The sequence below is a fragment of the Corticium candelabrum genome, chromosome 11 (assembly GCF_963422355.1).
Source record: "Corticium candelabrum chromosome 11, ooCorCand1.1, whole genome shotgun sequence".
NCBI lineage: Eukaryota > Metazoa > Porifera > Homoscleromorpha > Homosclerophorida > Plakinidae > Corticium > Corticium candelabrum.
In genome coordinates, this window is record NC_085095.1 from 670,919 (window position 1) to 683,659 (window position 12,741).

Consider the following 12,741-nt stretch of genomic DNA (forward strand, 5'->3'; position numbering starts at 1 on the left):
CATGCACACACACACGCGCACACACACACGCGCACACACACGCGCGCACACACACACACACACACACACACACACACACACACACACACACACACACAGCACTCGTATGTATGCGAATAATTGTCTACTACACAAAGCACTACAGTTGCAAAGGCGTGCTATTGGAACAAAAAGCGCCTGCTGAAACACGTGGAGTACCCACTCGGAGAGGACTGGGTACAAGTCTAGCTATTTCACACTAAAACGCAAATTACTATCCCACACAAACGCCATAAACACGCCTACCTGCGTAACGTGCGTTAGAACCTGTGGTCATCATGGCTGCCAGTCTCTTCCCAATGATAGTTCTCTATCTTTGTTGATTACAGTACGTCCATCTAAGCTATAAGCATAGGACAGAGAGGAAACGTAGATCTACTGCTGCCTATACTGACATGAAGAGCTGCGTCAGCGTGGTGCCACGTGCAGCCGCCAATGCGCATAGAATCCACTTCAATCCACTTCAAACCACTTCGTATGTGGTTTGAGTGAAGGCACATTGAATGCTGTTTGACAGCCAATGCACATTAACTTATGTGTGAAAACGCCAATGTGTGTTCAATGTGCTTTGGAGTATAGCGTGAAAAGGCATTCGGTCAGGAAACAAATAGATCCGTCCCACAACATGAAACTCTACTACATGTCATAACAACGTACTGAGACGACCGACCAGGACAAGTCTACGTCATTGAATGCTCTTTGCTCCGACCTACATCTCCTGACAGACACGAACAAAGACAAACACAAACACGAGATTGACTGAACTCGACAAGCAGACAGATAGAGTAAATCTGATGTCGTACACCTCCACTTGTGATACAGTGGCAGACATACTGTAGCCTCAAACTTCCAGACCAGAGAGCGTGGTCGGAAAGTTCGAGGCAAACCATCACATCCAGAAAACAACAAATCGTGCACTGCACAGCAAACACTGTATCTTGTAATTGCTACAAGTGATTCTCTTGTGCATAGAGCATAAAGACATTTGCTGAGATTATTTCACAAATTTAAGGCGCGTATGTTGCTTTACTAGTCCTGAATTTTAACTCTTCTTACATTAACAGTTAGTTACCTACAAGACATCGCTATCGCCAGTCCGATGCCAACAATTCCCGCTGCGGTCAACAGCAACGAAGAGTAGCTCGTTTGTCTCTGGAAGTGTCTCTGGAAACCATCCTACACATTGGATAGCACATTCAACATTCAATGCACACACACACACACACACACACACACACACACACACACACACACACACACACACACACACACACACACAACCACAGAGAGTACAGATAAATATAAATGTCATCCTCAAATAAACGCCTCATTTCAATGAATTTTGAAAGATCTAGTAAGCTCTATTGCTCGACTTCAGAGGCACATGTAAAGAAAACGTTTAGACTATCTGGATACATTTTCACCACAGGACAGTCTCAAAGTGTGAAATGCGTGTACCAGTAGGTATGTGTTGTCCTCTTGAAAAGGTGTCACTCCTACAGCATGTACACGTACACACTCCTACCGCCAGAGAGCCTTTAACAAATAAACGTCCCTCTCAAATAAACGACCCACTCAAAACCCTAGCTAAAAATAAATGCCATGGTGTTTGTTTGGAGAAATACGATGTTAGTTTATAACTGGTGAGGGAATCTCGAAAGTTTAAGTGCAGAGCACGTAGTGTGGCGAAGTTTAGTAAGCCGCCACTATCATTCGGCTTATTCAAGCTTCACAATCACCGCTGTCTAGTTTTACTGTAAGTTGAGATGGTGCCAGGAGTCCCTAGAAATTCTACAAACTTCCCAACATTCAAATACCACTCACTATCTGGTGTAGGGTCATCCGGGGCAACTCCGTGAATATCTAACTCTGTTCGAGCGTGAAACGTCTTACCTCCAGTTTAGGATTCGAATCTTTTCTACTATTAGTAAACTACTTGACGTAGGATTATGAGTTTCATAGCAAGTCGATTGGCTACTTGAATCGACATCCGGGACGGCGAAGCGATAGCGACAAAAATGCCTCCTACACCGGACAGCAATTTCGTACGGTACAGTGAAAGATCTAATACGTATGCCTTATTTGTCGCTACCACAATAGATGCAGTAGAGAAACATACCCAAGCAAGCAATAGTTACGACCATTCGTAAGTCGTAGTTGCCAGAATAAAACTCTGTTCACGAAGTTGCCCCACCCACACGATTAGCAGAGCCGACGAAAGTCCCGAATTATTTCAAGAACGATTGAGATTTCAGAGATGGTCACCCGCCCACATGCTGATTGGTAGAAGGCTACTGCTCCATACGGTAGTACGATCAAGCGACTACATGACTCATACGTAGCAATATAGGGGCGTGTATCAAATTACCCTGAAAAAGTTATTCGCATGTGCAACAGTCATGATTTCGTCCCCCCACATCAAATAATTAAATTTACCAATTAATTCTTTGCAAATTGAAAGTTGAGCATTTTTATCCCAAATTATTGCAAGGTGTATCGAATGTCACTGAGAAAGCAAGCAACACATACCCAGCCTCCATTGTCTCTCATCCATTCTGACAAATTATTCATCATGTACAGAGCTGTCCACACAATAACATGCTTTGCCTTTTCCCTCATTCCCGTTCTCGCACAGTGCACAACCAGAGCCTCACAGAACGCAATGAGAGCGACTATACGTCCCCAGTTCACGCCACTTTCAAACAGCTCCCTCACAACACCGACAAACGTCCCGTATACTGTAGCTTGAGTAATCTGTAACCTGACGCACATCTGACTGAAGAGCGCCTCGTTGTCGTCCTCCAGCTTATTGGCGACGTACCTCAGCACCGTAGACGCCTCCGAGTTGGAGCTGAGATAGTCTCCCAGTAAGCTTTTTACGTCTTCGTGTGAAAAATGCTTCTTACGCCGCATTTGATGCGCTACAAAGTCTTTGATGAAATCGATGAGTTCCGATAGCATTTCACGTTGCCTGTCCGTCAGCTGGGTTGTTCTAGCTAGACCGTTGATTTCTGTAGATTTCGTGTCGTCGTGAAAGCCTGCCATTGTTGCAAGCGACGAGACAATGCTCGTTGAGCTTTCAGTTACATCTCATCTGCACCTGCGTCGTATGGCGGTGTAGATGATGTCATTGTTAGGGATTGGACCATTCACGCATGCCATGAATATCCGGGAACAGTTTTTAAAGCAAAGGGGCGTGGCTAGCTGTATTACACTGTAGAGTAGACACACCATATCAACAGTCGCACGTCTAATACAAACCTGTCGTGTGATTACTACGTAGACTGTGTACGTGTACAAAACCATACCATATATGCTATCACACAAAATCCTCTCTCATGATATCCAACGTAGACTTTACTCTGTACTTACAATCTAGTGATATTAGAGTTCCAAACTTTGTCACAATTTGTACACGTCCTGCATATATCCTCGTCCTGCATATGTCCTCAATCATTTACTAATCAGACACGTCGTTAATGAGATACTCCATTCGTGTGTAGCGTCGCCTCCGAAACGAACTATACCAATGCCTCCCGATCAGTACAAACGATGCACTCACAAAAAGAATGCCTAAAATCAGTGCCACAACAAGTACTGCCGTTCCAACATTTTCGCCGCCTTCACCACTCTCATAACGAACACCAAAATCAATCTTTTCCCCATACGTCTCGGTGTCTTCAGTGGTTGCTGTGCCAAGTGCATGTTCACTAGTCATTGGTTTTTCTGTTTTCATAACATTAGTCATCAAAGAAGCTCGAGGTCTTGATATCTCACTAGTTGGAAATGCCGACTTCAAAGATGAAGACTTCACATCAGGCACCTGCTGGAGATTTGTGGAAACTACAGTGTCTGCACTTGCAGGTCTTGTTGATGATGAACTGGTCACATGCTTCTGGACGTCTCCTTGATGTGTGCTAAACACGATGCCCGTAGAGATGCGTGTTACAGCTGCTACTGTCGTCTGCTGTGTTTCAGAACCAAGAGAAACGCTTACAGGCAAAGGGGTGATTTTGTTCGTAATCGACATATTTGTATTATCTAACTCAACTGTACGTGACGCTTCTTCATCTAATTCTTGCTCCAGCAGAAGTAAACTTGACAAAGTAGATGTAACCAATGCCGACGAGCTAACAGTCGGCAAATGAGAGCTTGGAATATCAGAACTGGAACTGGGCCACGTGGCACTGTGAAATTGTTTAGTTTGCTGTTCACCGTGTTCGTTAGAAAGCAGCATGTCCAATTCTAGTTCAGACAAAGAGTGAGACGTTGATACTGCAGCTACAGTTGTACCTTTTTCTTTAATTTCTTTGTCAATACCATGAGTCTGCTCTCTAATAGTTGAAATGTTGAGTTGGTTTTCCAATATATTATTTGTTGATTCAAGGACTGTAGATAAGCAGTCTCTTTCATTGCAATAGATGGTTTGTTGTAAATCTTCAAAATGTGGGCAAGTCATTCCACCCTTACTGGAATATTGAATTATTGTCTTATACCTCGTCTTCATACCAGGTCCACAAGAACTGGAGCATTTGCTAAAGGTAGACCAGCTAGACAACTGGCAGTCAACTACAGCACACAAAATGAATGAAAACAACACAAAACAATAATAACACGTACTGTATTTCCTCGAATGGTAACCAGTGGGTTACTATTTTTTCAAACTAATAACATCCACGGGTTACTATTTTTTCAAACTAATAAGATCCACGGGTTACTATTTTTTCAAACTAATAACATCCACAGGTTACTATTTTTCAAACTAATAACATCCATGGGTTACTATTTTATTCAAACTAATAAGATCCGCGGGTTACTATTTTTTTCAAACTAATAACATCCATGGATTAGAAAATACGGGTACGTGCTATCAACAACTCTCTCTCACCTCTGCATGGAACTAAACTGCATGATATGTTATAACGCAACTGATCCTCTCCTGGACAGGGTTTCCCCCCGTTTTTCGATTCTGTGACGACAAACCGGTGATAGGACGTCACACCATTTCCGCACGTGACACTACAAGGAGCCTCAGCCGACCATTGCGACAGCTGGCAATCTGTCAAAGAGAAAACACTCAGACTTCGTCATTTGAACAACCACCTGCAAATAGAAGACAAACTGTAGATACGACAAAAAAAAACATTACCGACTGGCTCCAGTTCTTTCGAATCTGCCGACGTTCTCAACAAAACAGTGAACTCAGGATGATCCGAAAAGAGACATTTGTTAGGCACGCCACAGGATAGGAAAAAACAATTTTGACGGTCGAACGTATCCTCGTGATAAATAGCAGTGTCACAGTCAGTTTTTGTCAGGCAAGTGTGCGAACACTCGCTCATTTCGTTTGCAACTGTTTTGCCCAGCAGACGAGCTCCGCGGTCCTTGCTGTCGTAAAACTTCACGATTTTGCCACGCTCGACGATCATTTCATGACTGAGTTGCACGACGGGCAAAAGAACGCAGAAGACGAGAGCAAAGAAAAGAGGCGACACCATAACTAGCTTCCTGTAAGCTGTCAATTACGCGCATGCGCATATTTGATGACGCTAATTGAAAAGTTGTCAAAAAGTGCCAAATGTGTCCTACACTACTTACTTCTGCAGTAAAGCGATGACCATTAGATGTTATGTTTATTATTTTCTCCGTCTGAAGGAAATCCAATGCTAACTCTGCACAATACAGTAAATAGCCTACGTCATTACTGAAACGACCCGTATGTGCATTACTTCATTGCGAAGGAGGAGATTGTACTACAGTTTCTCGTTTCATCTTGAGAACAAGAACGCTACCTATTCTAGCAGACTTGTAGAATGACGACAAGTGTGGTTTCATCGCAAGTGGGGTCTCAAGACGAAAGCGAAAACGACAAGTTGGAAACAGAATGTGTTTTCCGGGGATTCCTCAAGTCAAAAGCAAGCCAAGACAGACAGGACGACATAGAGCGAGCTATCGAAGGTGAACTGGAGGCAGACGAGCCTTCCTTGATCAACCAGCAACGAAATAAGCAAATCGGCTCACAACTCGCAGCAATCGCAGACCAACTCGATGTTCAATACAGACATGTTATCGACGGTCTAATCGACGAGCTAAAGCTTACCTCTGAAAACGCATATGACAACTTTGCTGTGCTGGCCCGCCGCCTTTTGGCGAGAGGTCAGCTAATGAGCATTGAACCTTATGGTGACGTGTAGCGAGTGTTGTCTAGGTGTCACTTGGGGTAACATTGTCGTTCTCTTTTGCTTTGGATACCGCGTCATTCTACGGTTCTTTTCGCAAAATATTCCGAATCTTATAAGGAGCTTGTCTGACATAATGGTGCGCTTCGTTGTTACCGAGAAGATATCACAGTGGGTGAAAGACCATGGAGGATGGGTCGGTGACTGTGACTGGTATTACCTGCAATGTGAGCTATTATTCTTGTTTTAGATTCAAGTGTTGAATGCTGGAATTGGCCTAGAGTCTCCGTGGTATCACTACGGGGCGGTTGCTGTCGGACTCATAAGTATTGTCGCTCTAGTCGTTTGGTGGCGGAAATAGTTTTCATTGAATGACAGTGTATGCTGTATTATATTGTTGTAGCTAGCGCACTATTATTAATTTACACTCATATTGCTACTCTAACGTACGTGATACTGTACCTACTTCCATTGTGCTGTGCTGATGACCATTGCGCGTATGGAACAGGCTAGGCAGTATTTGTGGTATCTATTACCATCTTACTCCATGAAATATGAAAACACTGTAATATTATTACAAAATTAGCAGATAGAATAACAGCAAATGGATAAATACTGCATATCCTACTGCTGCTGCCAACCTAGGCCTTGATGGCATGCCAACTGCCACACCTAGAGATCTGCAGCAATAACTGAATTCATATGAAATTGAAACAATCAAGAACAGAGCTTATCACCTTATAAACCACCGTCTGAGCCAGTCAATTACAGATCCTGGAGAAAGGTAGATTAGATCATTGCAATCAACATATATCTTGCATAAATATGCACACCTTTAGATTTTCTATCAGATGTACTTGAGTCAATAGCAAGGCAAACCTGCAAGCAATTAGAACACATTTTAAGTTAATTGCAATGCAAGTTTCACCGTACATATAAATTGCATTGTTCTGGATCTTGAAGCCATTGCGCTAGGACTGAAACAAAGCAATGCTACTACATCTATACGACCTGACACCATGTGTTTCGGGACCCAGATTCTCAGTGTTTCTACTGCATAATAAATAAAACTTGTATTACTTCAGCAGTTGATTTTGTTGTATTAGAAGTCGTCGATCTCTGCATCTGTGTTAAAGCATCTTGTACCTCCACGAGCTTTTGGTGTTCAACACGAAGAGACTCCTATAAAAACAACAACTGTGCTAATGTTCACATGTAATGTCAGTGGATACACACTACATAGATACAGTTATAGTATGTGTGTTTCAAAATACTAAATTACATGAAAACAAACCTCTAGTTCTCCTTTTGTTCTATATAATTTCATATTCTCATTTTCTAGTTGCTGTAGCCTGCCACTAATATGCTCCTTGTCGATCTCACTGTCCTCAACTTGCTGTTGCACACTTTGCAACTGTAACATGAGTGTTTCAGTTTCTTTCTTATAGCGATCTTTTTCTTCAATTACAATAGTCTGGTGTTTTAAGTCTGTTGAATTTTTAGTTTGCTGGACTGCCACTTCTTCTCTCTCTGCTATCACCTGTCTTACTTGTGATTGCATGTCTGCTAGTTCATCTTCTAGCATAGAGATCCTAGCTTGCATCTCTCGAGTCCTCACTTCATCCTCATCAACATGATTGCAGTAAGCATCACGTGTTTTTTCCAATTCTTTCTTTACTTCTTGGCATTCGTGCTTCTCAATCTTCCATTGCCTTTCAACATCCTCCACAGCCTGTTGCTTCGTTACAACTTGTCTCTTTAATACCTCCAATTGACTGCTAGAATCTGAGAGCTGACTTTGTAACAGTTGAAGAGAAGCACTAAAATCCTGTTCTAAACGATTTCGTTCATCTCTAATAGAAGCAAGCTCCTTGGCAAGCCTTTCTTCATTTCTCTGACTAACTTCCAGATTTGCCACACACAAAGCCAACTCACCACTCACCTTGTTTTTCTCATCATCAATTTGCAACACCTCACTAACTTTCAATTGAATAGACCTAGTCAGCTCACTTTTCTGTGTTTCGAGAGTTTCTCTTGCAATGTTGACTTCACTGACCTGGTGATGAAGCATGGTAGCGATGCCTTCGTGCTTCTGACATTCGTTACTAGTTTGCTGTAGTTCCTCTTGCAGCTGTCTGTGCTGTTCACTCATATTCGTTAACATACTAGTCAAAGAGGTAACCTCATGAAGTTGTGTTTGAAGTTGCTGCCTCAAGTCTACAAGATCACAGTCCTTAGTTTCCACTGCTTCTCTTACAGCTTTCAGTTCTTCGTTCAATTCTGACACACGACTCTCAAGATTAGCACAGCTCTGTTTCCTTGCTGTTAGCTCTCCTAGCAACCCATTTCTGTCCTCCTCGAGAGCCGTATTGAGATGCAAAACCTGTGAAAGTTTATCAGCATGTATGTCTCTTTCCTTCTGCAATTGTTCAATCACTGCCTTCAGTTCGTCTTCCTCCTGTATCTTCTCATCAAGCAAAATCTTCAACTGTGACTGGTACTCAGTTTCAACAGCACTTAGCTTCTTCAAACCATCAGCTTTTTCCTGCTCCAGCAGTTGCCTCTCGTCTTCCAGTTGCATCACACGAGCCTCTGCTTCTTGTTCCTTGTTGGCGCCTTTGACAAATTCCAGCCTCACTCTTTCCATTTCTTCTTGATTTTTCCTAAATGCATCTCGCTCTTCAGTGAGTTGTGTATCTTTTTGCCTCACTTCCTCAAGTAATGCCTCTTTTTCTTTTGTTAAGTCAGATACCTGTGTCAACCGCAGCCTGGTCTCCTCGTTAACCTTTGGTTCAAGTTTGGATATGTCAGCTTTCAATTGATTTCTCTCTTGCTGCAACACTTCTATTTCCATTGCTTGAAACTTGATAGTTGATCGAGCTTCGTCTAGTTTTCCTGTCATTTCCTGTACATTTGACTCTAAACACCTCCTCCTTTCTTGTTCCTCTTCAACCATGAGTTTCTGTTCTCTCTCTAAGAGCTCCAGCTTCTCCACCAGCAAATCTTTTTCATTACGTACCTGAGTAAAATTTATGTCTGTTTCATCCACTTTGTACTGAAATGCAGAAACTTCTATCTCAGTTTCATGAAGTCTTTTCTCTAAATTCTGTATCGTATCATTTTTCGACAGCAACTCATTCCTTAATGCTTCAAGTTGTTCTTCCTGACATTTTGCATCTTCCTGAACATCGTCAGCTTTTCTCTCAACTTCAGAAGCATGAGTCTTTGAACTATCCAGCTCAGATTCCAACTGTTTATAGTCAGTCACCATCTGTGCATGACGTTTCAGTAACAAATTGTGACTTTCAAACAGTCCACTGTGTTCTTCCTTTAGCTTATGGTAGCTCTCCGCTAACCTAGTATATTCAGTCTGCTGATAGTTCACATCACCTCTAACCTCCTCTCTTGCACAGTCAACACCCACCCCTATAAGTATGACAGGCTCATCAACAGCATCACTAGTGCCTCGTTCCTGCATCTTCTCTTTCTCTACCATTGCCTGCATCTCACCAAGCTCTTGCACTCTACTTTGCAACTTTGCTTCCCAGTCTTTCTGCTCAACCTTGTCACTACTCACAGGCTGCAAAGATGTATCAAAACTAGTTGTTACTTCCAGCTCTTGCTGTTGCTTCTTTTGCTGTTGTTTCTTCTTATGCATGGCCGTAATCCTTGCTTTTGCTTGCAGCTTCAGTTTATTGATTCTTCCTTCATACTTCTCTGTAAGCTCTGACAATGACTCTTTCATCTCTTCTTCCTTTCTTTGGAGTTGTAAACTAAGATCATTTTTCTCCCTTTCTAATTTTGCCTTTTCATCTTCTAATGAGTCTAGCAATGGTTTGTAATGATCACTAAGCGTCTCTCTCTCCAACACCGTCATTTGAATGTGAGAAGTTGGCCCTTGCAACTGTAGATCCAAAGCATCGTTGCTTGTTTGACTGTCTTCTTTCTCAACTTGCCTTACTAAGCTGGCTCTCTCTTTCTCCCATTGACAAATCATTTCCTCTTTAGCTACCTCTGCACAGTGCAGTTTGCCTGTCACATCTTGCAACTGCGCCTGCAGATCCAACAACTGCTTAGCCTTTGTCTCTTGTTCTTCATTTCCCTGACATCGAAGCTCTGACATAGCAACTTCATGTTGTGTGTACATATCGCAACTTTTATCTTGTAGTTTGCTTATGTCAGCCACCATAGCTTTCTTTTCTTCATCCCACTGTGATTTCTGTGCATCCCATTCTGCCTGAATCTCTGACTGTTGACATGCAAACTGCTGCTGAGTTGTAATGAGTTCATTCTGTAGCATTTCTGTCTCCTTCATCTGCAAGTTATACAAATTCTCAACTTTTCCTATCTCTTCCCTCAACAGCCGAACTTCGTTTACCCTTTCCTTCTCCATTTGACCCTTCATCTCTAACTGAGCAAGCTGTTGCTTTTGAACAATTGTTTCCAGTGACTCTTTATCAGAAGCAAGATCAGCTGTCTTCTTAGACAAATTGTTTACCTCCACCCTCAGCAATTCTCTCTCATTTTCAAGTTTTTCTAGCCGGCTAACTGTCGCTTTAAGAGTGTCTTTTGTAGCTAAACAATCAGCTTCCAATTTTGTGCATTCAGCAAGTTTTGCTCCAAGTTCTTGTTCTTTCTTCAACAGATCAGCATTACGATGCTCCAGTAATGTTACAAGATCATCTTTTTCATCTAGTGCAAGCTGCTTGAAAGCCTCAAGCTCGGACGATACCAAAACCAGTTGTTGAGAAACCGATTCTTTCTCCGTCAAAGCAACTTGCAGTTCCACAGCTTTCTCCTCTACTCCAGCCCTTAGTCTATCCACTTCTAGTCTCACAGCCTCGTCTAATAGCTGACTTTCCCCAACCATCACATTTTTTGTTCCATCAAACTCTTCTTGGCTACCATTAACAATTATTTTCTCTTTTGTTCTAACCAGCTCCTTCAGCCTTTCCACCTCATCTTGCAATTGGTTGACAACGACCGCTTGCTCTTGTGCTGCAATAATCTCTTTTTTCATTTCATTTCTTTCTTTCTCTCCAACTGAAAGCTTTTCACGGAATGCAGTGACTTTAGCAGAAAACTGCTGTTTCAATGACGTGACTTGTTGTTCCGCCTTGCTCTTCACTTTTATTATTTCACTCTATAACAAACAATGCATACAAATGTCATTTGGAAATGCATAATAGTATTTCAATTGTTACATTTGTGCAAAACGGTTTAGTTCTCAAGTTAAGACAGTTTTCTAGTCTCAAAGGCTTCTCTAAGCAATCCCAAATGTTCTGACCAAGATAATACAACTATCAACAAGCAATAACACAGTGACATACACACACACACCACACACACACACACACACACACACACACACACACACACACACACACACACACACACACATACACACACACTTTGCATCTGCACACCAACGCTTAGAGAGTTTACTAGCACTCCAGACATTAATTAAGACTCACTGTCTTTGCCCACAAGATAGCTCAAATTGATTAACCATGACATTGCAATACATAAAGCAGCCTACTATAATAATCAGGTGCAGAACAGGAAACTTCAGGTTAGTAAACTCCTGAAATAAAGTTTTGTCCACTGTTAACAGTATCATCTCTGTGAGACATCCATCCATCCTCATTATTATAATTTCCCATTCTCGCTGTCCTAACTGCTATCTTAACTGCTCATTCGATCCTAACACTTAAATTCCTGGAATATTAATTAACTTAATTAATTTCTTATTTAACTTTCACACAGTAAAGAAAACAGTTATAATGTAGTCGTAAAACTTCTTAACAGGGTTATGATGCAACTGCTTCTTTATCCAAACAGCTCGTTTAGAAAGATTAATTAACGACGATAAACAAAGGAAAATATATTAGACTCTAGCTACTTCTTTGTCGCGAAGAAGCTGTTGGAATTCCTTGTTTATATGTTGGTTCTGATGTTGTGCTTCGTCAAGCGCTTGACGGAGTCTCTCATATTCACTTTTGTCAACAGAAGGAGACGAGTGTGAAGTCTGCGTGTGATTCGCCACGTCACGCTGCGCATCGTCGCTCTGTTTGTCTCCATCTTGCCTCCCTTCTCCTTCGTGAGGCACTTCCTTAAAAGTCTGATCTATTACAGAATCCAGCGTATCCTGAAAACGTTGTATACCGTCACTCAAACGTCCCCACATGTTTGGTGCAGTAGCTTCGGTAGGCCTACTCTAGCGTACGCTAACATAAGCTTTGCATGCAGTGAGTTCCGTCTGAGAATTTAGCTGTACAACTTGCTATAGCTATGCAATGAATATATATTCTTCAGTAAAAGGGATCCATTAATTAATGAACTTAATTAACCATATGATATTTCTCAACAAAATCAAGCTCTGAAAACCTTGTTGTCAAACTCTTTAGTTAGTTAGTGAATAATTAATTTTGATTACCTTTTATATAATTTCTCTCTGGTCTGGCCATGGTGCCACAATTTGTCCCATCAACACGGGAACGACAACGCTGAACTTCTCGCAATA

At 41.9% G+C, this 12,741-nt stretch overlaps 4 protein-coding genes across 6 annotated transcripts; 1 reads left to right on the forward strand and 3 right to left on the reverse strand.

Moving 5' to 3' along the window:
• Nucleotides 1-932: 932 nt before the first annotated feature.
• LOC134186667 (bcl-2-like protein 1) lies at nucleotides 933-3,141 on the reverse strand. Its single transcript, XM_062654681.1, has 2 exons — nucleotides 2,569-3,141; nucleotides 933-1,215 (listed from the first exon to the last, which is right to left on the reverse strand). Exons 1-2 carry the CDS (start codon nucleotides 3,082-3,084, stop codon nucleotides 1,108-1,110), a joined length of 624 nt encoding a protein of 207 aa, XP_062510665.1. The 5' UTR covers nucleotides 3,085-3,141; the 3' UTR covers nucleotides 933-1,107.
• Nucleotides 3,142-3,238: 97 nt separating this feature from the next.
• LOC134187385 (uncharacterized) lies at nucleotides 3,239-5,549 on the reverse strand. Its single transcript, XM_062655501.1, has 3 exons — nucleotides 5,189-5,549; nucleotides 4,928-5,098; nucleotides 3,239-4,608 (listed from the first exon to the last, which is right to left on the reverse strand). Exons 1-3 carry the CDS (start codon nucleotides 5,535-5,537, stop codon nucleotides 3,500-3,502), a joined length of 1,629 nt encoding a protein of 542 aa, XP_062511485.1. The 5' UTR covers nucleotides 5,538-5,549; the 3' UTR covers nucleotides 3,239-3,499.
• A 205-nt stretch (nucleotides 5,550-5,754) lies between these two features.
• On the forward strand, nucleotides 5,755-6,663 carry LOC134186998 (bcl-2 homologous antagonist/killer-like). The gene is made up of 3 exons (XM_062655107.1): nucleotides 5,755-6,195; nucleotides 6,248-6,414; nucleotides 6,469-6,663. Exons 1-3 carry the CDS (start codon nucleotides 5,853-5,855, stop codon nucleotides 6,577-6,579), a joined length of 621 nt encoding a protein of 206 aa, XP_062511091.1. The 5' UTR covers nucleotides 5,755-5,852; the 3' UTR covers nucleotides 6,580-6,663.
• Nucleotides 6,664-6,728: 65 nt separating this feature from the next.
• On the reverse strand, nucleotides 6,729-12,736 carry LOC134186996 (uncharacterized). 3 transcript variants are annotated; one of them, XM_062655104.1, is made up of 6 exons: nucleotides 12,655-12,736; nucleotides 7,513-11,361; nucleotides 7,299-7,400; nucleotides 7,052-7,097; nucleotides 6,956-6,992; nucleotides 6,729-6,898 (listed from the first exon to the last, which is right to left on the reverse strand). In XM_062655104.1, the coding sequence occupies exons 2-6, from the start codon at nucleotides 11,236-11,238 to the stop codon at nucleotides 6,793-6,795; spliced, it is 4,017 nt and encodes a 1,338-aa protein (XP_062511088.1). In that variant the 5' UTR covers nucleotides 11,239-11,361; nucleotides 12,655-12,736; the 3' UTR covers nucleotides 6,729-6,792. The 3 variants fall into 3 exon arrangements, with proteins under 3 accessions (XP_062511088.1, XP_062511087.1, XP_062511089.1); XM_062655103.1 differs by lacking the exon at nucleotides 12,655-12,736 and adding an exon at nucleotides 12,121-12,433; XM_062655105.1 differs by lacking the exon at nucleotides 12,655-12,736 and adding an exon at nucleotides 11,423-12,093.
• Between the last annotated feature and the right edge of the window lie 5 nt (nucleotides 12,737-12,741).